This window comes from Colobus angolensis, unplaced genomic scaffold, assembly GCF_000951035.1.
Source record: "Colobus angolensis palliatus isolate OR3802 unplaced genomic scaffold, Cang.pa_1.0 Scaffold11, whole genome shotgun sequence".
NCBI classification, from domain to species: Eukaryota; Metazoa; Chordata; class Mammalia; order Primates; family Cercopithecidae; genus Colobus; species Colobus angolensis.
Genome location: NW_012112030.1, coordinates 12,159,182 through 12,186,987, shown reverse-complemented (window position 1 = coordinate 12,186,987; position 27,806 = coordinate 12,159,182). Strand labels below are relative to the sequence as shown.

Here is a 27,806-nt window from a genome sequence, read left to right as displayed (position 1 = left end):
GGGCAAGGCAAGGCGAGGAGGGGCGGGGCGCGGCGAGGCGAGGAATCATTTAGAAGATGTGTAGCCTGGGCAACACGATGAGACCTCATCTCTACTAAAAATAAATTAGCAGGTATGGTAGTGCGTGCTTGTGGTCCCAGGTACTAGACAGAAGTTGAGGCAGTAGGATTGCTTTAGCCTGGGAGGTCAAAGCTGCAGTGACCCATGATTGCATCACTGCATTCCAGCCTGGGTGACAGAGTAAGACCCTGTGGGAAAAAAAAGAAGGGGGGCGGGGGAGAGAGAGAGAGAGAGATCGTGGGAAGGGAAACACAAAGAAGATGTGGTGGACATGCCCCAGGATGACCCATCCCCCTGAGTGTGGGCAGAACCTGTAACCTGATTCTAAACAGTAGAATATCGGAAAGATTTTGGAATATCACTCCCCTAATTATGGCAAAGGTGAAAGGATTTTGCACAGATAATTGAGGTTTCTCCTCAGCTGATGTCAGTTGATCAGAACCCAGATTATACTGGGTGGGTCTCATCTAATCACATAAACCCTTTAAATTTTAATGATAGTGTAAGTGTACTAAGACTTATCTGATGGTGCTTGCACAATTGAAACACTTAAAAAAACTAATATGTATATGTTATATATGTAAATAAGTAAATTTTATTGTATTTAATTTTTCCTCAATCTTTAAAGTAAAAGTTAAGATCCCTTCTTTGCAATGGGATTCTAATGGCAAGATTTAGACCCAGGGAAAGGTTGAGAGGTAGAGATGATTTTCCCAGAACTTGCAAACCAGACTACTAGGGTAGGTACCTCTCTGTGATACTAATCATTGGGAAGAAAAATGGAAAGTTTTATTCAAATGTCACTCATTTCTTCAGTTACATGCCTATTCTAAGTATAACCCAGATATTCCTGAGTATTCTGTTTTCCTATACTTTGAACACTGGAATATACCAGAAGAATTAACTTTTGAATCTTTCCAGTTTCATTAGGGGTATTTGAATGATTAAGTGTTGTCTATAGCTTCTTTAGTACCACAATGTTACAGAGACTGTATGGCCTGCAAAGCCTAAAATATTTACTGTCTATCCAGCCCTTTATAGAAAAACTTTGCCAACCTCTGATTTAGACGAAAGAGAGCACCTTCTTTCTATGTCGATTCTAAACAAGGATAAAACAAAGATAATGAAACTGGTTAAGTCAGGGTTGATGTTTATACACTTGTTAAGAAATGTGATAAACAATATTTGCAAAATTGGGTTCAGTTAACATGTCATTGTTTCGTAGTTTACATTTGAATAGAAGCATTAAAATTAGCAATAGTCGTCTAAAGCGATTCAATGGTATTTTTATTTTTGTCTGTCTGTATACCCCAGGTTTTACTGGCTCGTGAACCTAAATGCAACCATTGTGTTTCTGGGAATATCTTACATCCAGCACTCACAGGCCTGGGCCCTTGTTTTACTTATTCCTTTTATGTCTACACTTATGGCTCTGATAACTCTTCATATGATATACTACAACCTAATTTATCAGTCAGAAAGACGTAAGTAAATTATACTTTACATTAATTTCTGGGTTTATATTGTTTTCTTGACAGATCTTCTTTCTCTTTGATTCTTTATAACTTCTCTTTCAACTCAGAATTTGAAAATTGTGTCTGTCATTACCCTTGATAAAGCAATGGTCTCCAAAAATATTTTTAAGTAAATGTTAAGACTGCTTCTTTGCAATGGGATTCTAATGGCAAGATTTAGATCCAACGAAAAGTTGAGAGGTAGAGATTTCTCTTCTCCCCATCTTCCTTTCTTTCCATGGTTGAAACAGTTTTAATAATGGAGTATCTTAAGCATAAACAAAAGCAGATAAAGAACCTCACTTGGGTAGCTCTGAGCTTCAGCAATTATCAACTCATCTTCACTCATTTTTTCTTCTTCTTACCCGGGTAATTTTCAAGCAAAAACTAAATATTATAGCATTCTTATTCGTGTATTTTGTTATATTTATTTATATGTAATATAGTATGTAGGTGTATACATAAAAGTTAAATTCCGTTTGAAAAACATAACCACAATGTCATTATCAGTCTCTGTCTCTGTCACGCACACCCACAAGATTTTTTGTGGAGGAACAAGATTTCTTAACACCATCAAATATCTGGTCACTGTTAAAATCTCCCTGATTGTTTCCTTCTTGAAATTTGTTTTTTTTTTTTATTTTATAGTTTGTTCAAATCAAATCCAAAAAAGGTTTAAACATTCCAAATGCCAGATATGTCCATAAACTATACATTATATATATATATATATATTCCCCATGCATCTGTATCTCTATTTATTATTATTATTATTTTTTTTTTGAGATGGAGTCGTGCTCTGTCACCCAGGGTGGAGTGCAGTGGCGCGATCTCGGCTCACTGCAGCTCCGCCTCCCAGGTTCACACTATTCTCTTGCCTCAGCCTCCCGAGTAGCTGGGACCACAGGTGCCACCACCACACCCGGCTAATTTCTTGTATTTTTAGTAGAGACGGGGTTTCACTGCGTTGGCCACGATGGTCTCAATCTCCTGACCTCCTGATCCCCTGACCTCGTGATCCACCCACCTCAGCCTCCAAAGTGCTGGGATTACAGGCATGAGCCACCATGCCTGGCCCCTAATTTATCAGTTTTAAAAAGAAATCGTAACATTTCTTAGAGCATTTCCCATAGTCTGGATTTTGTGAATTGCATCCGCATAGAGCTTTCCCTCTGTATTTCCTGTAAATTTTCTTTTTTTTTTTTTATTATACTTTAAATTCTAGGGTACATGTGCACAATGTGCAGGTTTGTTATATATGTATACATGTGCCATGTTGGTGTGCTGCACCCATTAACTCATCATTTACATTAGGTATATCTCCTAATGCTATCCCTCCCTGCTCCCTCCACCCCACGACAGGCCCCGGTGTGTCATGTTCCCCTTCCTGTGTCCAAATGTTCTCATTGATCAATGCCCATCTATGAGTGAGAACATGCGGTGTTTGGTTTTTTGTCCTTGCGATAGTTTGCCGAGAATGATGGTTTCCAGCTGCATCCATGTCCCTACAAAGGACATGAACTCATCCTTTTTTATGGCTGCATAGTATTCCATGGTGTATATGTGCCACATTTTCTTAATCCAGTCTATCACTCATTGATGGACATTTGGGTTGGTTCCAAGTCTTTATTATTGGGAATAGTGCCGCAATAAACATACGTGTGCATGTGTCTTTATAGCAGCATGATTTATAATCCTTTGGGTATATACCCAGTAATGGGATGGCTGGGTCAAATGGTATTTCTAGTTCTAGATCCTGAAGGAATCACCACACTGTCTTCCACAATGCTTGAACTAGTTTACAATCCCACCAACAGTATAAAAGTGTTCCTATTTCTCCACATCCTCTCCAGCACCTGTTGTTTCCTGACTTTTTAATGATTGCCATTCTAACTGGTGTGAGATGGTATCTCATTGTGGTTTTGATTTGCGTTTCTCTGATGGCCAGTGATGATGAGCATTTTTTCATGTGTCTGTTGGCTGCACAAATGTCTTCTTTTGAGAAGTGTCTGCTCTGCTCATATCCTTCACTCACTTTTTGAGGGGGTGTTTTTTCTTGTAAATTTGTTTGAGTTCTTTGTAGATTCTGGATATTAGCCCTTTGTCAGATAAGGAGATTGCAAAATTTTTCTCCCATTCTGTAGGTTGCCTGTTCACTCTGATGGTAGTTTCTTTTGCTGTGCAGAAGCTCATTAGTTTAATTAGATCCCATTTGTCAATTTTGGCTTTTGTTGCCGTTGCTTTTGGTGTTTTAGTCATGAAGTCCTTGCCCATGCCTATGTCCTGAATGGTATTGCCTAGGTTTTCTTCTAGGGTTGTTTATGGTTTTAAGTCTAACATTTATGTCTTTAATCCATCTTGAATTAATTTTTGTATAAGGTGTAAGTAAGGAATCAAGTTTCAGGTTTCTGCATATGGCTAGCCAGTTTTCCCAGCACCATTTATTAAATAAGGAATCCTTTCCCCATTTCTTGTTTTTGTCACGTTTGTCAAATATCAGATGGTTGTAGATGTGTGTTATTATTTCTGAGGGTTCTGTTCTGTTCCATTGGTCTGTATCTCTGTTTTGGTACGAGTACCATGCTGTTTTGGTTACTATAGCCTTGCAGTATAGTTTGAACTCAGGTAGCGTGATGCCTCCAGCTTTGTTCTTTTAGCTTAGGATTGTCTTGGCAACGCAGGCTCTTTTTTGGTTCCATATGAACTTTAAAGTGTTTTTTTCCAGTTCTGTGAAGAAAGTAATTGGTAGCTTGATGGGGGTGGCATTGAATCTATAAATGACCTTGGGCAGTATGGCCATTTTCACGATATTGATTCTTCCTATCCATGAGCATGAATGTTCTTCCATTTGTTTGTGTCCTCTTTTATTTCATTGAGCAGTGGTTTGTAGTTCTCCTTGAAGAGGTCCTTCATATCCCTTGTATGCTGGATTCCTAGGTATTTTATTCTCTTTGAAGCAATCGTGAATGGGAATTCACTCATGATTTTGCTGTTAGTCTGTTATTGGTGTATAAGAATGCTTGTGATATTTGCACATTGATTTTGTATTCTGAGACTTTGCTGAAGTTACTTACCAGCTTAAGGAGATTTTGGGCTGAGACGATGGGGTTTTCTAAATATACAATCATGTCAACTGCAAACAGGGACAATTTGACTTCCTCTTTTCCTAATTGAATACCAGTTATTTATTTCTCCTGCCTGATTGCCCTGGCCAGAGCTTCCAACACAATGTTGAATAGGAGTGGTGAGAGAGGGCGTCCTTGTCTTGTGCCAGTTTTCAAAGGGAATGCTTCCAGTTTTTGCCCATTCAGTATGATATTGGTGTTGGTTTGTCATAAATAGCTCTTATTATTTTGAGATACATTCCATCAATACCAAATTTATTCAGAGTTTTTAGCACGAAGGGCTGTTGAATTTTTTCAAAGGCCTTTTCTGTATCTATTGAGATAATCCTGTGGTTTTTGTCTTTGGTTCTGTTTACATGGTGGATTATGTTTATTGATTTGTGTATGTTGAACCAGCCTTGCATCCCAGGGCTGAAGCTCACTTGATCACAGCGGATAAGCTTTTTGATGTGCTGCTGGATTCAGTTTGCCAGTATTTTATTGAGGATTTTTGCATTAATGTTCGTCAGGGATATTGGTCTAAAATTCTCTTTTTTGTTGTTGCGTCTCTGCCAGGCTTTGGTTATCAGGATGATGCTGGCCTCATAAAATGAGTTAGGGAGGATTACCTCTTTTTCTATTGATTGGAATAATTTCAGAAGAAATTGTACCAGCTCCTCCTTGTACCTCTGGTAGAATTCGGCTGTGAATCCTTCTGGTCCTGGACTTTTTTTGGTTGGTAGGCTATTAATTATTGCCTCAATTTCAGAGCCTGCTATTGGTCTATTCAGGGATTCAACTTCTTCCTGGTTTAGTCTTCGGAGAGTTTATGTGTCCAGGAATTTATCCATTTCTTCTAGGTTTTCTAGTTTATTTGCGTAGAGGTGTTTATAGTATTCTCTGATGGTAGTTTGTATTTCTGTGTGATCGGTGGTGATATCCCCTTTATCATTTTTTATTGCGTCTATTTGATTCTTCTCTCTTTTTTTCTTTATTAGTCTTGCTAGTGGTCTATCAGTTTTGTTGATCTTTTCAAAAAACCAGCTCCTGGACTCATTGATTTTTTGGAGGGTTTTTTGTGTCTCTATCTCCTTCAGTTCTGCTCTGATCTTCGTTATTTCTTGCCTTCGGCTAGCTTTTGAATGTGTTTGCTCTTGCTTCTCTAGTTCTTTTAATTGTGATGTTAGCATGTCAATTTTAGATCTTTCCTGCTTTCTCTTGTGTGCATTTAGTGTTATAAATTTGCCTCTACACACTGCTTTAAATCTGTCCCAGAGATTCTGGTATGTTGTGTATTTGTTCTTATTGGTTTCAAAGAACATCTTTATTTATCCCTTCATTTCATTATGTACCCAGTCGTCATTCAGGAGCAGGTTTTGCATTTTCCATGTAGTTGAGTGGTTTTTAGTGAGTTTCTTAATCCTGAGTTCTAGTTTGATTGCACTGTGGTCTGAGAGACAGTTTGTTATAATTTCTGTTCTTTTACATTTGCTGAGGAGTAATGTTCTTTACTTCCAACTATGTGGTCAATTTTGGAATAAGTGCGATGTGGTGCTGAGAAGAATGTATATTCTGTTGATTTGGGATGAAGAGTTCTGTAGATGTCACTGTCAACAGATCAATGGAGACAGAAAGTTAGCAAGGATATCCAGGAATTGAACTCAGTTCTGCACCAAGCAGTCCTGTAAATTTTCTAATATACCTAGATACTTGCAGATTCATATTTTATTTTGGCCAAATTTCTTCATAGGTGGCATTATGTACTTTAATTAAGAGGCATAATGCTAACTTTTGCAGAGTTAGCATTCATTGATTATTTTTGCCCAAATCCAATATTTTATTGAGGATTGCAAGGTGATTATATTCTATATTTCTTCCTCTTTTACTAACTGAAATAATTTCATAAAGACAAATATCGCCTCATCAACTAGTTACATTGAGGTATAGTTTATGTAATAAAAAGAAGATAAACATTTAAGTATTTCCTTCTATCTATAGATTTTCAAATTATTGAGTGGAATTTCAACATTCTGCAAAGGTAATTATTAGGATTTCTTTTTTAAAAAAACTATAATTATGAGTTTATGCTCTTAAGCATTTTTGATGTGTTTCAATCTACTACAGCTAGTGATTCTCAAATTTGTTTCCTTATTTGGACAGTGAAGTCCCCTTCATGTTGGTACCTTAGTCGTTCAGATAAGCCTCTTGCTGTTTTTCATTGCTTCCTTGGTTTTCTGGATTACCCTTCCATTTTTTAAATAAATGCAAATATTAAAATATGTGTGTGTGCATGTAGGCATATATATTGTCTGCCCTTTTGATGTAAGAAGTAACATATAATGCACACTTTTCTCACTTGCTTTTTTTTTAGTTAGTATAGTTTAGGGGTCATTTTATAATTGTATATTCATTGTGTAACAAACTATCATTTATTTTACCAGTCCCACATGGATAGACATTTGGGTTGCTTTTTTACATTTGCTGTATTAAGTAGATTCTAATAAATAGCTTGGTGCATGTTTCTCTTTGCTTTTTTTTTTTATATCTTTAGGATAGATTCAAATCAAAAGTAAGTCCAAATATAATTTTTCTATATGTTGCCAAATTCCTTTCTATAGTGGTTGTGGCACTATTTTGTATTTCTACCAAAAATGTACAAGAATGCCTGTTTCCCCACAGCCTCTCAAAGTATATTGTCAAACTTTGGGATTTTTGCCAAGTCGAGGGTAGAAAATGGTATCTTGCTGTGGTTTAAATTTGCATTATTCTTATTTTGAGAAGAGTTGAGAATCTTTTCATTGCCTTAGAGCATTTTGAATTTCTTTTTCAGTGAATTACCTGTTCATGTTTCTAGTTCAACTTTTCTATAGGGTTGTGGTATTTATTGCGGTAAAACAAACAAACAAACAAAAAACACATAATATAAAATTTACCACCTTTATCACTTTTTTTCTGAGTGTATAAGATGAACATGTAATTTTCAGCTTAGGCATTCAGGTATCAGGACTATTTATTGTAGCTTTTAATTGATAATAATAATTGTACATATTTACGAGGTACATAGTGATGTTTCAATACATATAATGAATAGTAATCACATCAGGGTAATTGGCAGACCCATCATCTCAAACATCATTTCTTTGTGTTGGGAATATTCAATATTGTTCTTCTAACTGTTTAAACTACATAATATTTTATTGTTAACTATAGTCATCCTACAGTGGTATGGAACACTACTACGTATTCCTCCTACCTAGCTATAATTTTGTGTCACTTAATAAATCTCTCCCTTTCCTCTATGCTTCCCAGCCTCTCATATCCTCTGTTCTATGTTTTACTTCTTTGATATCAGTTTTTTTTAGCTTCCACATGTAAATGAGAACATACAATGTTTAAATTTCTCTGGGCTTATTTCACTTAACATAATGTCTTCCAGTTTCATTCATTTATGCAAAGGAAGGGAAGTCAATATATCAGAGACATTTGCACCCTCATATTTATTGCAGCACTACTCACAATAGCTGAGATATGGAATCAGTCTAGGCGTCCAACAACAAATCAATGGATAAAGAAAATGTGGTATCTATACACAATGGAATACTATTCAGCCATAAAAAGGAATAAAATCCTGTCATTTACAGCAACACGAGTAGAACTGGAAGACACTGTATTAAGTGAAATAAGCCATCTTAATCATTTTAAGTGTACCGTTCAGTAGTGTTAAGTATATTCACATTGTTATGCAACGGATTTCTAGAACTTTTTCATCTTGCTGCAAGACTAAAGCTGTATATCCACTAAACACTAATTCCTTCTCCCCACTCCTCCTAGCCCTTGGTAAATGCCTTTCTACTTTCTGTTTCTATTTTTTGACTGCTTTAGATACTTCATATGAGTGGAATCATACAGTATTTGTCCTTTTATGGCAACTCACTTAGCCTAATATCCTCAAGGTTTATCCATGTTGTAGCATCCTGTCACATGCTACAACATGGATATACCTTGAGAATATTAGGATATTAGTGCCACATAACATTCCATTGTATGTATATACCACATTTTCTTTATTCACTTGTGTAACAATGGACATGTGGGATGCGCCTAGCTCTTGGCAAATGTAAATAATGCTGAGATGAATGTGGGTATGTAAATATTTCCTCAAAAATCTCACTTTGAATTCTTGTGGATATATACTCAGAAGTGGGATTGCTGAATAATATAGTAGTAATTCTACTTTAAAGTTTTTGAGAACTCTGTTTACTGCTTTCCATAAAGGCTGCATCATTTTACATTTCCGCCAACAGTGCACAAGGGTTACCCACAATTTCATCACATCTTTGTCAATGCAGTATTTTTCTGATCTTTTAATATTGCCCATCTTGAATGATGGCTATGAAGTGATATCCTGTTTATTATTATTATTATTATTATTATTATTTCAAAGGCAGAGTCTCCCTATGTTGCCTGGTCTGATTTCAAACTCCTGAGCTCAAAGGATTTTGCCACCTTGTCCTCCCAAAGTGCTGGGATTAGAGGTGTGAACCATGACACTCAGCCTCATTATGGTTTTGGTTTGCATTTCCCTAGTAATTAGTGATGTTCAGCATCTTTTCATGTGTGTATCGGCCATCTGTAAATCTCATTTGAAGAAACGTCTATTCAAGTCCTTTGGTCATTTTTTAAACAGGTTATTTGAGGTTGGGGGTGTTGTTATTAAGTTGTAGAAATTCATTATACATTCTGGATATTAACCCCATATCAGACATATGTTTTGCAATTATTTTCTCCCATTCCATATGTTGCCTTTTCACCCTGTGGATTGTTTTCTTTGAAATGCAGAAGTTTTCATGTTTGATGCCATCCCATTTGCCTATTTTTAATTATTTTTGTTGCCTGTGTTTTATTGTCATGTCCAAGAAATCACTGCTAAATCCAGCCTACTGAAGCTGTTGCCCTGTAGTTTCTTCCTGTAGGAGTTTAGTAGTTTTAGCTCTTACTTTTAGGTCTTTAATTTATTTTGAGTTAATTTTTGTATATGGTGTAAAGCAAGGATCCAACTTCATTCTTTTGCATGAGGATATCCAATTTTCCCCACCCTATTTGTTGAAGAGACTGTCCTTTCCCCCTTATGTAGTCTTGGCACCCTTGTTGAAAATTATTCGGCAACATATGCAAGGGTGTATTTCTGGGTTTTCTACTCTGTTCCATTGGTCTATATACCTATCATCATATCAGAATCTTGCACTCTTAATTATTGTTACTTTGTAGTATGTTTTAAAATCAAGAAGTGTGGGACATCCAGCTTCAATTTTCTTTTTTCAAGTTTGTTTTGACTATTAATATTCCATATGAATTTCAGGAATTTTTTTCTATTTCTGCAAAAATGCTATTGAGATTTTGACAGGGATTGCATTGAATCTATAGATCACTTTGGCTAGTATGGACATTTTAACAATATTAAGTCTTCCAATTCACAAGCACAGGATATCTTTCCATTTATTTGTATATTCTTCAATTTTTTTTGGTAAAGTTTTATAGTTTCCACTATACAAGTCTTTCACCTTCTTGATTAAGTTTGTTTGTAAGTATTTATCTTTTCAATGCTATGTTTCCTTAATTTACTTTCATATCAGTCATCGTTAATTATAGAAACACAATTGACTTTTGAGTGCTGATCTTGTATTCTGAAACTGCTGAATTCCTTTATTAATTCCAATGACTTTTGTGTCGAATTCCTAGTGTTTGGTACATATAAGATCAAGCCGTCTGTGAACAGAGGCACTTTTCCTTCTTCTTTTCTGATTTGTATGCTTTTTAGTTCTTTTTCTCCTGTTATTTCTCTGTCTGAAACTTCCAGCACTATGTTCAATAATAGCAAGAGTGGGCATCTTTGCCTTGTTCCTAATCTTAGAGGAAAAGCATTCAGTCTTTCCCATTGAGTATGATGTGAGCTGTGGGTTATTCATATATAACTTTTATTATGTTAAGGTAGTTTCCTGCTATTCTTACTTTGTCTAATGTTTTTATCATGAAAGGGTGTTGAATTTTGTCAAATGTTTTTTCTGCATCCATTGAGATGATCACGTGGTTTTTGTCCTTCATTTTGTTAGTGTGATGTATTACATTGATTGATTTTTGTATGTTGAACTATTTTTGAATTCCAGGTATAAATTCCACTTGTCTGTGATCTATGACCCATTTAATGTGCTATTCAACTTGGTTTGTTACTATTTTGTATCAATATTCATCAGAACTATTGGTCTGTACTTTTCTTGTTATGTCTTTGTCTGGTTTTGGTATCAAAGTAATGCTGGCCTCAGAATAGTTGGGAATGTTTTCTCTTTTTAGAGTCTTTGCAAGAGTTCAAGAAAAACTGGTGTTAATTCTTCTTTAAATGTTTGGTAGAATTCTCCAGTGGATCCACCTGGTCTTGGGCGTTTCTTCTAGGGGGTTTTTGATTACTGTTTAAGTCTTTCCACTAGTTTTAGGTCTTTTCAGATTTTCTATTTTGTCATGATTCAGTCTTAATAGGTTGTATGTTTATAGAAAGCTATCCATTTCTTCTAGGTTATATAATTTGTTAGTGTATAATTGTTCCTCTATAATCCTTTTTATTTCTGTGACACCATTTGTAATGTCTCCTTTCATTTCTAATTTTAATTATTAGAGTCTTTCCTCTATTTTTCTTAGTCTAGATAGGGTTTGTTAGTTTTTTTAATCTTTCCAAAAACCAACATGTTTTCATTGAGTTTTTTCTATTGTTTTCCATTCTCTATTTTATCTCTGTTCTAATCTTTATTATTTCCTTCCTTCTTCTGACTTTGTATTGTTTGTTCTTCTTTCTCTAGTTCCTTGAGGTATAAGGTTAAGTTATTGATTTGAGATCATTCTTCTTTATTAATGTAAACATTTGCCATTATAAACTTTCCTGTTAGTATTTATCACTCTTGGTGCATCTCATAAGTTTTGGTGTAGTGTGTTTTTGTTTTGATATGTGTCCAGATATTTTCTAAATTCCCTTGTGATTGCTTCTTTGTTCAATTTGTTAGGAGTAGGTTGTTTGGTTGTTCCTTTCTTGTCAATTTTAGAGCGTTTTTATATTTTGGGAGTATTAACATTTTACCTATGATAAAAGTTGCAAATATTATTTCCTATTTATCATACATATTTTTAACTTGCTTCTTGTGTTATTTTTTATGCACAAGTTTTTCCATGTGTTTGTTTCGTCTTTCATTGGGGTTTATGTTTGTAATAAAATTCATCAATATTCTCCCTTACTGCTTCTAAATTTTGAGTCGTGGTAAAAAGTTTTACTCACTTTCAGGTTATAAAACAATTAATCCACATTTTATTTTAGTATTCATTTTATTGCCTCTTTACCTCTCTGACCCCTTCGTAAATTATGTCAGAATATATTTTAAGAATAAACCCAACTGTATCTTTTTTCCATATTATTACCAACTTATCCTAACCTTACTTATTAAAAAGCTTATGTTTTTCAAACTGATTTTAGATGCCATCTTCATTGCATACTTTCACTTGCACTTTTGGAGTTTCTATTATATTCCATTGTTAAGTCTCTCTAATCATCTTGTTTAACTCAGAACTTAATTTATAACATATTTTTCTTTTCCTTTTATTTCTCTATACAGCTACTACCAATAGTAATGCAATGAGTTACATTTTTAAAAATGAGGCACATTCACGAATGTTATTTTATTTCTATCATATACCTACAAGGTAGGTAGAAAGGGCACCTTTTGCAGACTAGCCTCTGGATGCTTTGCCCCTGCTCCTGTAGCACTCTGAACACACCTTTATCATTATATTTACCACACATGTTGAAATTATCTATTTATAAAAACAATTAGAAATTCCTGTCTTATAAATACTTGAATATGGTAAGTGTTCAATCAGTGTTTGTTATTGTTAAACTGAGCACAGAAACTGAGACATAATATAATTAAATGACTTGCTTAAGATGTCACAGAAAAGAGCTGCAGTGAAACCAGAACCCAAGTCTTCTTTTTCTTAGACTGGAGTTCATTGTATTACACCACATACTGAGGCAGTGAAGCATTGAAAATATTATACACTGTCCTGTTTCTAAGAGCTCTGTGGTCTGTGGACCACACTTAGCAGTACATGTCCTTCTGATAGACCCCATTCTTGGGGTCAATATGCAAAAAGTCCCAAATAGCAAAAAAAAGAAGAAAATGTAAAGTATATGATTTTTCCTAAAAACCACTTTGGCACTTTCTCAAGTGTCTAATTATCAAATAATTTGGGGTTTTGTGAATACACACACACATATGCACACATATGTATACATACATTCATATATGCTATTTTTGGATTCAAATTTTCTAAATAACTATTCAGCATCCATTCATTTGCTTCTTAATCTACTATTTGAATATGTATTCATCTGAATACAGAAATACAATTCTCCTTCAATTAATACAGATCTACATAATCAACTCTGTTTACTACCAGCCTATTGCAGTCCATATATTACATATTTTAACATGTGACAAGGTAACCTGTTTTTGGATGTTAACAAGGTAAAACTTTATTAGCTACAGGAACAATTAGCAGAGAAAATGTTCTCCAGTGGCTGACTTTAAACAAGCCTCTATAAAATGAATATTTGAGGGTTGTGCTTTGTTTTCCTTGTTTTGTTTACTATTTCTAAGATCACCCAACTATGATGAAGTAGAACTCTATCTTTCCTTTACTGAAGTATATAATCCTTATTTTGGCTTCTTTCTCTCTGATGACTAAATTGGAAATTCCTCAAAGCTGTAATTCAAAGCCATAGGTGACCTTAAAGAAATGATTTTTTATATGCTACCTTTTATTTTAAGGTAACTTTTCAAATGTGGACCATGCATTCCATTATGTTTAGCTGTCAAGCATGGCTTTCATTTGCATTTCTTCCCACTGCTATAATTTTGAGAACTGGCAGGTGACCAAAGGAAAAAAAAAATGTGCATCTACCATCTAGAGTGCAATGTAGGCTTTTTTATTATAATTAAGTAGCATAGATATTCATGATTAGATCAAGGTCAGAAGAGTAGAACATTAAAGCCAAGGACTTAAAGGTCCAAAGAATAGGAAAATTGCTTTCTAAAAGTTTTTTTTTAAAAAAATAGTAATAACTACAATCTTTAAGTTTTGCAATAAAACACTTAAAATAGTTCATCTGTTTTATTTTAAAATGTGCATGCCTGGTGTGTTTGCCCTGCACATTTAAACCAGAACTTGAAGTCTCAGTTGAATTTTTCATTTCAGTATTTTCGTCAACTTCCCATTTCTGCTCCTGGTACAGAAAATCAGTTTGAGAACTACAATGATAATGGAGTTTTTTAAAGGCTGAGCCTACATGACATCCAAAATTATTTGCATAGAAGGCATGAGTTTTCTATTAAGTCTAATGGATTAATCCAAGGAAGTGGTATGATGTTTACATGTAAATGTTTTCAACAGGGTATCCATCCTAACATTTAGTGGTAACTACAGTTTCATGGGACAAGGGCCACTCCCTTTGGGTAGACAGATTATTGTATAGTTCCTTTTCTTGGACTCTCTTGCTGACTTACTGGGTCTCTCTCAGTCTAGTTGATCTAAGTCGATCACTTAGATCAGTTTATTACTTCACTCCTTTCCTTCCCTCTTACAACTCATCTAGCACATTGTCTACCTCTTCTCAGTCTCCTTAACCAACCTTTCTCCTGTGATAATTTCCTACCTGATGTGCAGCCCTGGGATTCATTCCAGGGACCCTGAATCTTCTCTTCCTGCCTCTTTCCTCAACTAATCTCTAGACTCATGACTTTTAATGCCATCTAATATACCAAACACTCAGTGTCATACTGACCTCTCTCCTGACCTTGAAAATCATATATTCTACTTCTTATTTGACATGTTGACTTGGTTATCTAATAATTCCTCAAACTTAATTTGACCAAAACACAACTTCTGATTCAGCTAACTACAGACTGGCTTCTTTTTTTCTCCCTCTCAGTAAAGTCACCAACATCCAGTTGTTTAAGGGGGAAAAAAGCAGACATCTTCAAATTTTCGCGCTTCTTCACCCCTTTCCCACATCAGAAAATTTTACTGATTGTTCAAAAACCATCCCATTCTCTTCATTTCTCTTCATGGCTACTACTGTACTAGTCTGGGTCACCACTATCTCTTGCCTGTTCCCCAGGTCCCTAAAATTCATTATCCATGCATCTACCAGGGTTCCAGAGTAACTATTTTAAAATTATACATCATAAGATCTCTCTAGTCTACTTAAAACTTCGTAATGGTTTTCTACAATATTGTAGATAAACATCAAGTTCCTTACTTCGACCTATATAATCTGACCCCCCTGACAACCTCCTAGACCTCATCTCCCCACAATCCTCTAACTGAGCTACTACCTTATTGGCCTTTATGATTTCTGAACCCCTCCTGGCTAATTTCTACTTCATGATAAGTCTGGCATATGTTTCTTAGGTCTCTTTGCCTATTTCTAGTCATTTAACCCTCAGTTCATATGTCAACTCTCTAGGAGGTCTCCTCTACCCCACAATAGGTCTCTATCATATCAGCCCACTGTGTTTTCATCATAGAACTTGCCTAATATTTTCCTGCTTTTAGGGTCTCCCCCACCACAAAGAAGAATCAGGAGTTTGTAGGTACTATTCACTGCTATATTTTCGGGGCCTAAAACAGTTTCCTGACTCCTGGTAGATTCTCAGTAAATATGTGGAATAAATCAATGATCATGATGATATTTCTTTGGCATCAATTATATGCCCTTGCTGTGTTAGCTAGAGTTTTAGACCTCATTCATATGTTATCATCTCTTGCTTCTTGGCCATTTTGTTTTTGTTGCTTCATATCACTATATCTGATACAATTTTATTTGTTTAAACAAGTTCATTTTTCAAAGCACATATTCAACTGAAGCCAGTGCTACACAAAGCCTGGTTCATGGAGCAGTGCTGGTGTCTGAACTGTTTGTTGCCAGTATACAACAAAATAAATACAGACAGTAAGAGAAAACATACAGAGATATTTATGGACAGTGACACCTTATGTCTGTTGAATCTAATAATAAAAATATCAGGGCTTATATTTTGTATGTCTTTATTTTGTGTTTAGATATTTCATTTTTATTGGATTTCACAAATGAATTGACCATGATAGTTGAGAAATTTTTTTTAAAACTCACTTTTAACACAGGTTGAGAAGCACTAATCTGAACTACCACTACCTCTCATTAGAAATAAAATGATGGCAATATTTCATTGTTTAATAAGATTGCAGGTATCAATTTGTCATGTATTAGAAGCAGATCCAAGTTTATCTTGCAACAAATAGTGATTGTTTATACAAAAAAAGGGTTAGTGAGTTTAAAATATATTATATTTAATACAAATTTCTGAATTTTAAAAATTGGGGGGAAACTGGGGAAAATATCTTTGGAAATAATCTTTCATCCTACAAATACTTATCATTTAATAAAAAAACCTACCTGAAAGCATAAAGTAATTTGGATCAATGTTCATAATAACCCTACTATCTACATAGCACCGTTTTGCAAGAGTTTAGCAGAGAACAGGTTGATGAGTAACAGAGACAAGATCGTAAGGAAATGTCAGGAAGTTAAGCCCCCAGCCCAGGCCTGTTCAAATTCAGTCTCCAGACTGCTCATCAACACATTCTCAGTTCTCATTTTACTTAAACCTTAAGTAAACTAATTGAAATAGCTAGGAAAGTCTCATAATAGAACAGTTCATTCTCTAATAATAAAGAGCAGTCCCTATTACTTCTTTCCTAAGAGAAACAAATCTTGGCGTCTCACAGGGGCTTCTATTTTCTTGGCCTTACCAGTACTTGGGCCTTCATCTACTTCAGGCAACAGTGACTAAGAAGAGGCAAAAGTGACTATAGATATAAGCCTATCTCCTGTTAGCAAGTATCCCAACATACTCCCAGATGACCTAAACACACTTCACAAAGGCCACCAAAGAGCCACAGCTATAATCATTCTTGGTCACTACCAATTTGGGCTGGATTTGATTCAGTGACTTAGAGGTGAAAGGCTCCATATTCAATTACCAGGCCCCCAGCTACCTCAATTAATCAAAGGCTGACATAATGGGTCTATTACAACTCTTGAAGAAAAGACCAGATCAAATCAATATAACCACTTTATAGCTATAAAAATATATTAATACATATTCTTTATTTAAATATAAAAACCAAGACTCTATGGCATATAAATGAATTTCATTAGAATGCATTTTATCTAGAATTTTATTATAGGAAACTTGAACATAATAAAAATGACTTTCAAACTATACTTTGAGTTTCTATGGCAGCCTTCTTTTGAGAAACACAAACATTTTCACATGTATTATGCCATTTACCTGGCAACAGAAGTTTGGTGTCTACAGAATTTCTGGGGGGATTTATCTGGTCAAAGGGAGTGCTATGAAAATTTGTAACCATCATGATGGCACAGCTGAACTGCTACTTAAACGGGGGTCTCTTATCTGTCATTGTATCAGGAAATCCTAATGGAGTCAAAAGGTAGGAACTGAAAGATCATAAAAGAAGCAACAGCAGGGCGCCATGGCTCACGCCTGTAATTCCAGCACTTTGGGAGGCCTAGGTGGGTGTATCACGAGGTCAGGAGATCGAGACCATCCTGGCTAACACAGTGAAACCCCGTCTCTACCATAAATACAAAAAATTAGCCGGGCGAGGTGGCCGGCGCCTGTAGTCCCAGCTACTCTGGAGGTTGAGGCAGGAGAATGGCGTGAACCCGGGAGGCGGAGCTTGCAGTGAGTCGAGATCTCGCCACTGCACTCCAGCCTGGGCGACAGAGCGAGACTCCATCTCAAAGAAAAATAAAAGAAGCAAAAAGGAGGTTGCAAATCACCAGCAGTTAAGTGCTGCCATCTGAAGCAATAAAGTGCTTCTGATCATAGAGCAACAGCCATGTAAACCTAGAAGAAACTACTGGAAAAGTCAAAAGCTAACTAATCTAATCTGAACTCTTAATGACACTATGAACATGCATAAAATCATTTAGAGAGTTCAAAGTTTAACCTTATTTCTGAAATCCAAGGCTAAAGTTAAAGCAGAGATTACATTTCCCTTCATCTCCATGTCACAATAAGAAGCCACGCTCTACCTGCTAAGTAAAATGAGGATTATTTATATAATAATTTATATGAAAAGATAGTACTAGTTCTTTGTGTTAAGGATGTTAAAGAAAGTTCAGTTTATTGTATTCATTAATGCATTAAAGCTAGAGACTTCTGAGAGATTCTGAAGTCCTTAACTTTAGCATATTATTTTGTCACCTTTCTTTCCCTTTTAATATGTTTTCATTGATCTTACCTTTTTCACTTTTTACATCAACTGCTAGGTGCCACCCTGGACTGGTCATCAGGATGCCAGAATCACTGTCAGAAGCGTGGTCCTTTGAATCCAACCCCCTGGGTGCTAAAAACTTTCTCACTTCACTGTCCTGCATCCTTGAATCGTTATCTTTCTCATCAGCATCTTGAAAAACTGGAGACCAATTCCTATACTAATACATAATATCTCCAATTACTTGCAGGTTGTTCTCTCCTGACAAGCGTTGGGGTGTTGGTTAGTGCACTGAAAACATGCCACCTGCAATACTGCCCTCTTGGCAGAGATGCGACAAGCCAGTTAGACCATGCCAAAGAAAAAAATGGTGGCTACTACAGTGAGCTCCATGTAGAAGACACAACATTTTTCCTCACCCTTCTCCCTCTCTTCATTTTTCAGCTCCTATACAGAATGTGCATTATGCAGGTAAGGACAGGCAATGAGTACTGCCCCAACAACAGGAAAGTGATTCCGTGTCAACAGTACAAGTCAAGGTGAATTTTCTCCCCAACGAGCGCTTTCCATATACGTTGGCAAGCAGTTATCCCACAGAAGCTTCTCATCATTACAGGCTCTGATTTCCAGAGCTAAGCGGGGTCAGGCAGAGGCATACCTGAGGAGACCCGGGATGTGTTTCTTTTGTGGAGCTATAAATGTCTGTCAGTAGGTGCAGACAGTACTTCAGAGTGCATAGTTGTAAGGCATAAGAGCAGTGCACGAACATATCAGATCTGTAAGCAATTACCAAACTTCCCTTTAGCCAAAGGTTTTGCCTTCCTCCCTCATTAAACCTTTAGAAAGTGGTACTAACAAGTAGCTAAATTGACTGATTTGAGTACCACCTCCACTGTACTCTTAAATATAAGTACTAATGAGCAAGTGATTCTCTCCCCACCCACTCTATTAGTTCCTTGGGGAATTTGTTCCTGTGCTGTGAGAAAATCAAGGGAAAATACTAAGCCCAAAGTATCTTTTACAGATATATGTGATTTAAAAAATTTTTAAATGTGGTTATAGTTAAAGACTAACTTATTTACTGTGAAAAATAAATGATTACAAACGTCTTTGAACAAATCTGGGACTTTGTTCATTGCTAATCCCCAACTTGGAATTTAGAAGGCTCGTGAATGAGTTACATTTAGAAATCACAGAATAATAGAGCTGCAACAAAAGTTAGAGATTAACTTCATCAACTACTTTATTTGTTAAAGAGTAATCTTAGGCTCAGAAAAATTAAGTGACTTTCTTTTGGTAGAGGTGAGGCACCGCAGGTCACAGTTAACAGTAGTGCAAGGGAAAGCGCAATCTGTCCTCTGTCTCTCAGTACAGTGCCTGCCCCTCTAAGCCAGCGGTTAGCAGTCCACTATCTGCAGGCCAAATCCAGTCCACTACTTATTTTTGTACATCCTGTAAGCTAAGAAGATTTTTACATTTTTGTATGTTTGAAAAAAAAATTTAAAAAGGATAGTATTTTCTGGCACATGAAAATTGTATAAAATTTAGCCCGGCATGGTGGCTCACGTCTATAATCTCAGCACTTTGGGAGGCCGAGGCAGGCAGATTACCTGAGGTCAGGAGTTTGAAACCAGGCTTACCAAAATGGAGAAAACCTGTCTCTACTAAAATACAAAATTAGCGAGCTTGGTGGCGCGTGCCTGTAATCCCAGCTGCTTGGGTGGCTGAGGCAGGAGAATCAGTTGAACCCAGGAGGCGGAGGTTGTGATGAGCAGAGATCATGCCATTGTACTCCAGCCTGAGCAACAAGAGCGAAACTCCATCTCAAAAAAAAAAAAAAAAAGAAAAGAAGAAAAAAAGAAAGAAAAAAAAGAAAATTGTGTAAAATTTAAATTTTAGTGTCCATAAATGAAGTGTTATCAGAACATAGCCATGCTCTTTGTTTTGTAATATCTATGTATTCTTATGCACAAAAATAGCAGAGTTGAGTAACTGCCATGGAACCCATATGTGGACATACTTACTATCTGGCCCTTTACAGAAAGTTTCTTGACCTCTAGACTAAATAATGCATGAAAGCTAGTCTGATTTAGGAGATTCAAACTCCCTCTTGACTCTACAATAGCAGTAGGCACAAAAACAGAATACAGCAGAAATATTACCCATATATGTAAACATTAATATAATAAAACCTCTTAGAATGGAGGAACTGATAAACAGTACAAAATTACTACATGGTCCATAGCTAACCTGAAAACCTTATGTGCAAGTAGCACAGAATACCAGTTGCTTAACTTCATAATGCAGTGACACCTGATATTTCTTTCCACCAAGTTCGAGCCTTCTTTGGACACTGTCATATATTTTTTAACTTAAGATAAATTACAATAAATTTTGATAAACTAATTTTTAAGCATATCACCAACTCTAGATGCCCAATTTATTGCAAAGCATAGAAATTAATACTTATTGATCACCTACTATGTGTCATAGCTTCTTCTAAAAGATAGCTTCACAGTACGTAATTTAATCCCCATAGCAAGGCTACAATGGCTATTACTTTCCTAAATCTGAGGTTCAGAAACTAACTTGCAACCTGTTCCCAGTCACCTTGCTAGTGTGTGGCACAGCAACATCCCAACTCAGGATTAGTGTCAAGGGCCATGCTTTATTACCCTCAATATCATTCTTGCACTCGGTTAAAAATCCCTGATACTACATAGATTCCAAAATTATATGCAGTAATGTTATGCTAGAGACTTCAAAGAAAATGCTTAGATCATACTTCGCCAGGGAGGCAGAGGAATTTCCAATAGGATAGGCTGGGATTAGATTTTTGCCCCCAAATGAAATAATCACCAATACAAAGGCAATCAAAGTACCAAGAATAAAACATCATAGAATTTCATACATATTTTAAATTTAGTAGCCATTATTGACCTTCAGTTGCAAGACATACGTCTAAAATATGTTGATATTACGGCTGATGAGGTTGCCATTTGACATTACTGGCCACTCAAAGGTGAGAATGAATCTCTATTGACAGCAATTATTTCTGAATACTCACAGGCTTGGATGAAATAAAAGTATTTAAAATTTTACAGGGGGATGATTTCAGAACTTCAGGCAGAGGCAGAAATGATTTCAAGCTTTCAAGACACTGGAGCCCTTTCTAAGATTAGGCAATATATTAATATTGCTTCACTAAAGATTAATAGTACATTTGCCACATTATTAAGTTAACAGATTTCCATGTCTGTGATTCATGCTGATAATAACTTTATTCCTATTAACAATAATTCTCATTTGAAATCAGTAACAGAAACTTCGAAGTTGTGCTGGGAGCCTTTCAGTCTTAGAGTTGTTCTGCTGCCAGCACCTTTTGTTAAAACACATCATTCATTTTCCTCCGATGGGGGATCCATGCTTAATAATTTTATTGAAGTAGAGCAGAATGAACTAATGTTCCTTTAACTCTTGCCATCTGTACCCAGCCAAAACAATCCTTGTTTACTATGCTAAGGGTCAAATTAAAGATCGGAAGATAAATGATCACCAGGACACGTTTTCTATAGAAAGAATCTCAGTGAAAATGTGGTCTTGTCCTGTGTTTGGGCAGTTAACATGGCAATAGGCTCATTTTATAATTGGTGGACTTGGTAACAGCTGTACTGACACCATAACACTGATTTGCCATATATACCCTCTTGAACTGTACAACTGAGTCTAGAGAAGGGGTTAGCAAAGGTTGCAAATGAGAAGTTATCATCTAGATATTTGAGTGAGACTGTTCTCCCAGGATGGTGGTGAAGCAGAGAACCTAATGCAGCTCTTGTACTACAAGAGTTTGGAGGATCCATTCCTCAAGAAGACTTGGTTGACTTTCTCTCCATGCCACTCAATAGCTTTGTGTACCACCAGGAATTAAAGAAATACTATACGCTACTAAAGATCACGATGGGCTGGGCGTGGTGGCTCACGCCTGTAATCCCAGCACTTTGAGAGCCCGAGGCAGGCAGATCACGAGGTCAGGAGATTGAGACCATCCTGGCTAACACGGTGAAACCCCATCTTTACTAAAAATACAAAAAAATTAGCCGGGCGTGCTGGCGGGCGCCTGTAGTCCCAGCTACTGGGGAGGCTGAGGTAGGAGAATGGCGTGAACCCAGGAGGCGGAGCTTACAGTGAGCCAAGATTGCGCCACTGCACTCCAGCCTGGGCGACACAGCAAGACTCTGTCTCAAACAAACAAACAAACAAAAAATCATGATGAAGCTGTAACAAAGCTCATGAACCAGAAAAGTGAAGAGACACCTCTTTCATGTGACATCATTCCTTGGTTCTGATGTCACACCTGGTTGCCAAGAGGATTGGAATACACTAAGAGACTTCAAATTATTGTTAGAGTTGTAGTTAGCGTTGGGGTTATTTTTAAAATGAAGAAATTCTAACAATACATTGAGGATTTGGGGTGGGGCACAGGGTTTTTTGTTTTTTTTTAAAAAAAATCTGTATCTTTCACTTTATCATGCAAACCTTTTTCATGTCATTTCCTTTATGGAATTCTAGTATCACGTAATTAGTTTGAAGAGAGGGCAAAGACACAAGAAGGTTTACTTTTCCTCCCCATGTTACTTAGTTCACATTGGAAACAAAGCCTCTCTAAACAGCCCCCTCAAGGACAGCCTACAGCAATTAACATGTGTCCACATTGGGCCCCTCTTCTTAAGAAAAAAGTTATTTCTATATTGCCACCAAACTAGATGCTTTTTAAAGAATCTATTCTAGTCTCATTTTTTTTCATCAGGGTAAAAACAGATGTCTTTAGTATTTTTCACTGGTTTTGTATTAGTGTTCATGAAGAAAAGTCATTTTGCTTATCTGCAGAATTTAAGTTATTAGGTTTTTATGTGTCATCTTAAGCACAAAATTGGGGCCATCATTACTTTTCATAGAAAAATTAAGAGAGACTAAATGACGATAGAGTCTTCCATAAGGAATGAGTACTATTGTCAATAGACTAGACAGAGCTCCTGCCACCACAGATGAAGACCCTTTATCAGCTCATAACTGGGACTTGAAAAACTAGGGAACATTCAGCTCATCCATCTCAGAGTACGTGCAAGAGGGAAGGCCTCTGGCGGACGATGCTTTCTTCAATGTTAAACCACTGTCTTAATGCATGGCTGTTTCCCTCTCGAATGCAGATTCCTTCAGGATATTATCTGCAAACCATGAATTCCAACCTGAATTTGGATGGATTTCTTCTGCCGATTGCAGTAATGAATGCCATCAGCATCCTGCCACTACTAATTCTGTCTCCTTTTCTGGAGTATTTCAGCACCTGCCTGTTTCCCTCTAAGAGAGTTGGATCATTTCTGTCAACATGCATCAGTAAGTACAACTTAACCATTTCATGTGAATCATTTGAAACTTTTTAAAACAACATTCTGCTAAGATCTGAACTAGCTATATGCTCCTGAGTAGTGTCAGATTTTGACAAATTGGAAAAAAGGTGAATTTGTGACTGATAACATCCATTTTCCCAAATCTCTAGCCAGACATGTGTCCCATCTTCTTCCCATCCTTTTATGTTTATGTTGCCTCAGAAGACACACCTGATATAAAGAATGGTGAAATTTCCAGCACTACCAAATGACCAATCCTTAAAGTCAGGCAGTCCTTACCCCTTAAGTCTATGTCAAATATGTTCTTAAAAATAAACACAGTTAATGAATTTCAAAAGATCATTTTAATTTCTGAATCAGTAACAAAATTGATTAAGGATTAGTATTGTAAGTTACAGCTTTGATACAGTACTTTACCAAATAGTAAGTGGTATAGAAATAATGCTTTTTAATCATTTTTTAAAGTGAAACAATTTAGGATATCATTCTCAGAACCTAATCAATAGACCATAAAATAAAATTTACCTGATTGAAATGGCAGAGAAGCATGGAAGTCCATTCTGCTCATACTCTCCTCTGCCTGTCTTCCTTCAACACCATCAGGGAACAAGAGAACCGTGAAGGTGCAGTAAAACAAGTTTCAATCTAAGAATCAGAGAACTCTGCCATTGAACTGCTCCTGGTGACTTTGAAAAAGCCACCGAAACTTTCTTGTTTTAGTTTGCTTATTTTTTTCATTGAGGGACATACCCTAGATAAATTTTGGATCGTTTTGTTCTGTAAAACTTTTGAAATCACTCAGGATGACCTCAGTGCCCAGAACGTAGTCCAGACACATAGCAAAAGCTCTATAAATGTTAGCTATTATCATGAGTCATCATGTGCAGGGGACACATTTAATTGTTTGGTGAGCATAAACAGAAAGCAAAGGAAGTTTGAAATTCTTAAGTAATATCATGCAATGGTAACCTATGTCTTATCCTCTACTTGAGAAACAATTCTATTGAAATAGTCAAGGTCAGGCATATAGAAGATTCTCTTCTCTCAGTTAACCTGTTCTTGTTCTTAAGCTCTTCTTTTGAAATAATCTGTGGAGACCATGCAGTCTTCTAGTCACAGATAGTTCTTGTTGCTTCTCTGTTTACAGAAGTTACACTTCACTGTGTGTGTTTCCTGTTCTTTATCTACCAGATCAATCAACATCACATCATGGAGTGGGTTTATTTTTGGTTAGAACTAAAAGTGACAAAACTCACCTTAGTTTCTTTTATCATCTTCAATTATAGAGGAGGATTTTAGTACATAACCTTTTGTGATGTATTTCTTAAGCCAGTAACCCCATCTTTATTTATTGTAATAGGCTTTAGCAAACTATAAATCTTTAGGTTTTGACAATCCTTAAGTGTTAAAAAGTGCTTTTCTGTCTGCCAATGTAGAAATCCAAAAGTCAGCACATATTTGGCGAATGTCCAGGATTAGCATGGGTACAATGAAGATAAAAAAGGAAAAGTAAGACATGGTTTTTATATACTTTCAACAAGTCCATGATTGAAACATAATGCATGCAGGACAAAATAAGAGTAAAATCATACTGTGAAGTGCCAAAAATCTCGGCAGTTTTGTACACTATCATGAAACATCCCAATCTGAGCTTCAAAATCATGCTTAATTACTATTTTAAAGTTTTGAATACCTTAGAAAAATATTCTATACAGCATGGCTAAAACAAATTCTTCCCGAGAATGAGAAATCTTAAATTCACTTTAAAGTTAAGCAACTTTCTTTTGGACAATTCTCTACTCCCACATATTTGAAATCATATCTATTCCTAAAGAAGAGTATGTTTTTCTGGATTTAGAAAAGTTAGACAGAGTTATTTAGTACATTGTTTGATGTTGTTAATGAATTAAATATTCCGCTTCAAGACTGGTAACAAGACCTATTGCACAGGAAAAAGGAAAAACTAGACCCACTTCAAAAGAAACTAAGCTATGTTCCACTGGGTACAGAATACTGACTTCAGTTGTTTCTGAACCCCACTCCATTCATTCATTCATTTGCATACTTGTATGTTTATTTGCATAATGTTTTGCTATGGGAATATAAAAGTGCGATGATATGCATCTTTTAAACTAGATATTTGCTTAAGTTTTCCATATTCTGGTTATGATTATGAAAGATTAACAAGTTTTATCAGGACATAAAAGTACCAATCTGGGGTACTTTTTTGATACTAATTTACATAATTGAATTAGTCTAATATTAAAGTTACCTTTCACTTTGAACTCAAATGCCTGAAAATGTGGGTGAAGTATAAAAGTATATGAATTATGAATGAACATATATTCATAAGTTCCTAATTTGAATTCAGGTACCTTCATATATATATTACATTTAATCTCATGATAAACCACCATTTAATAGATCAGAGTCACAAAGATAGTGTCATTTGAACAGGTTTTCTAATTTTAAGGGCATAACTTTATTATTACTATTATTATTATTACTATTACTATTCTGCTTAGCAGCTAAACGTAGCTGTTAGATGACAGAAGTTAATGTACTGATATTAGCTTGGCATCCTTATTGATATTTCCAATTAGCACTATGAAGTAACCGAAAAACTCCTTTTGTCATCACAATGGGCAGTTACTCCTTATACTCTCACACTCCCTTCCACATTCAGGCATTCTCCTTCCAGGGACTGTCATGTTTAAGGAGGCAGATGGTAAAGTCAATGACATTGCCTAATGTTTGACATGCAAAATCACAGCCCAAACCAAGAGTGAGAGATGGGGAAATCTTACCCAGCTGGTCAAACTAGAAATTTATAAAGAAAAAATAAACTTACTTTTTTATCTAGCTCATAAGCAATGCAATGACAAAGGTGTTTCTGATTCAAGATACAACATTCCTGAGTTCATCACCTATGGAGGTCAAGAAGTATGTTGGGGTCTCCAACTATTAAAAAAAAAAAAAATCTCTAGGTCTTCCAAGACTGTGAAAGGCGGAGACTTCATAGGCTCACAGTGTTTTATTCATGGCTGCATTTTCTTAATATTACACTTGTGTGGATTTATCTATTTAAGTTAACCTTAATTCACTAAAAATCCAGAACTAATGATATTGTTGTAATTTATCCTGTCATAATTGGGTTTGCTTCATTTTATCTTTTTTTTAGTTCAAAAATGTTTACACTACGAGTATTTCTTTTCTTTAGCATTAATTAAAATCCTGCAATATGGAGCATTCAGTAGTTAGTGCTGACACACACAAGTATTAATCTGACTAAAATTAGCCTAATTAAGACTGTTATTACGGCTTACACAAAGCAGAAGTGTACCACACAGCAGGTAGCAATTATCTTGGCTTTTAAATAACATTTACATTGAAATGTAGATGAAATATATTCACGTAACTGCAATACCTTTTTCTTTAAAATAAAAACATGAAAATTCACGTTCCAGCTAAAAGTCTTTTATGATAGACACAGTCAGTGTAGGTCCCAGTAACTTCAACTAGTTCTAACAACTGGCAGTCGTATAAAGTTCTTTTTGTGGTTGAAACCAAAGTGGTTGCCAAGCTAAAAACCAAGTCAGGGATCCAGTCGTTTTCATTGCAAGTTCAATGATCTCAGGGAAAATTATTTTTTGATATGGCTTTCAAACTGATCCATTTTCCCAAGAAACATCACGGTATGTACCCACTGTAAAATACTTGATAGGAGGAACTGTGTAAACACCAAAAGAAGTAACCCATGAATTGTAAACATCTAGCCTGAATAAGTCATTCATTCGGTTGCACATTTGTTTGATATAACCACGTTAGTGTTCTCAATTCTTAAATGTAACATCAAGTTGGGATTAAATCAGAGGTGAAGTAGATCATCTAATATGTAATCTGAAGCAAATAATTGATGTCTCATAGCGATACCTTTGTGTATTTTATCTCTATGTAAATGATTACCTGTTCTACGTTCAGAAATAAAACATAAACGGAAGCTGGGTCTTCTGAAATGAATTCCAATGGTCTACAGAGAAACAAAAGATTAAGAGGGTCATATATATATATATATATATATATATATGAACATGTCACGTTTTATGTATATATTTAGAAACATGCCACAAATAGGGGAAAACAATAAAAATAAAAAACATATGCCACCCTAAAAAATGAGTGACAAATATCTTCCCCAAAGGCAGCAGATACATAAGACAATAAAATTATAGCTGACTTTATGAGAGTAGTTCATGAACACTGATTGATATATTAACACTGAGCAAATTTCCCATTCTGGGAATTTGCCAAAATCATGGATCCAAGGGGAATTTCTC

The 27,806-nt window shown here is 35.8% G+C and overlaps 1 protein-coding gene across 1 annotated transcript in view; it reads left to right on the top strand.

Annotated features, from left to right (window-relative positions):
* Positions 1–27,806, top strand: part of SLC15A5 (solute carrier family 15, member 5) — a 91,962-nt gene that overhangs the window by 18,376 nt on the left and 45,780 nt on the right. The window contains exons 3-5 of the mRNA XM_011954503.1: positions 1,375–1,544; positions 18,312–18,532; positions 23,269–23,455. Coding sequence (XP_011809893.1) covers positions 1,375–1,544; positions 18,312–18,532; positions 23,269–23,455 — 578 coding nt within the window. The remainder of the gene's footprint in view (positions 1–1,374; positions 1,545–18,311; positions 18,533–23,268; positions 23,456–27,806) is intronic.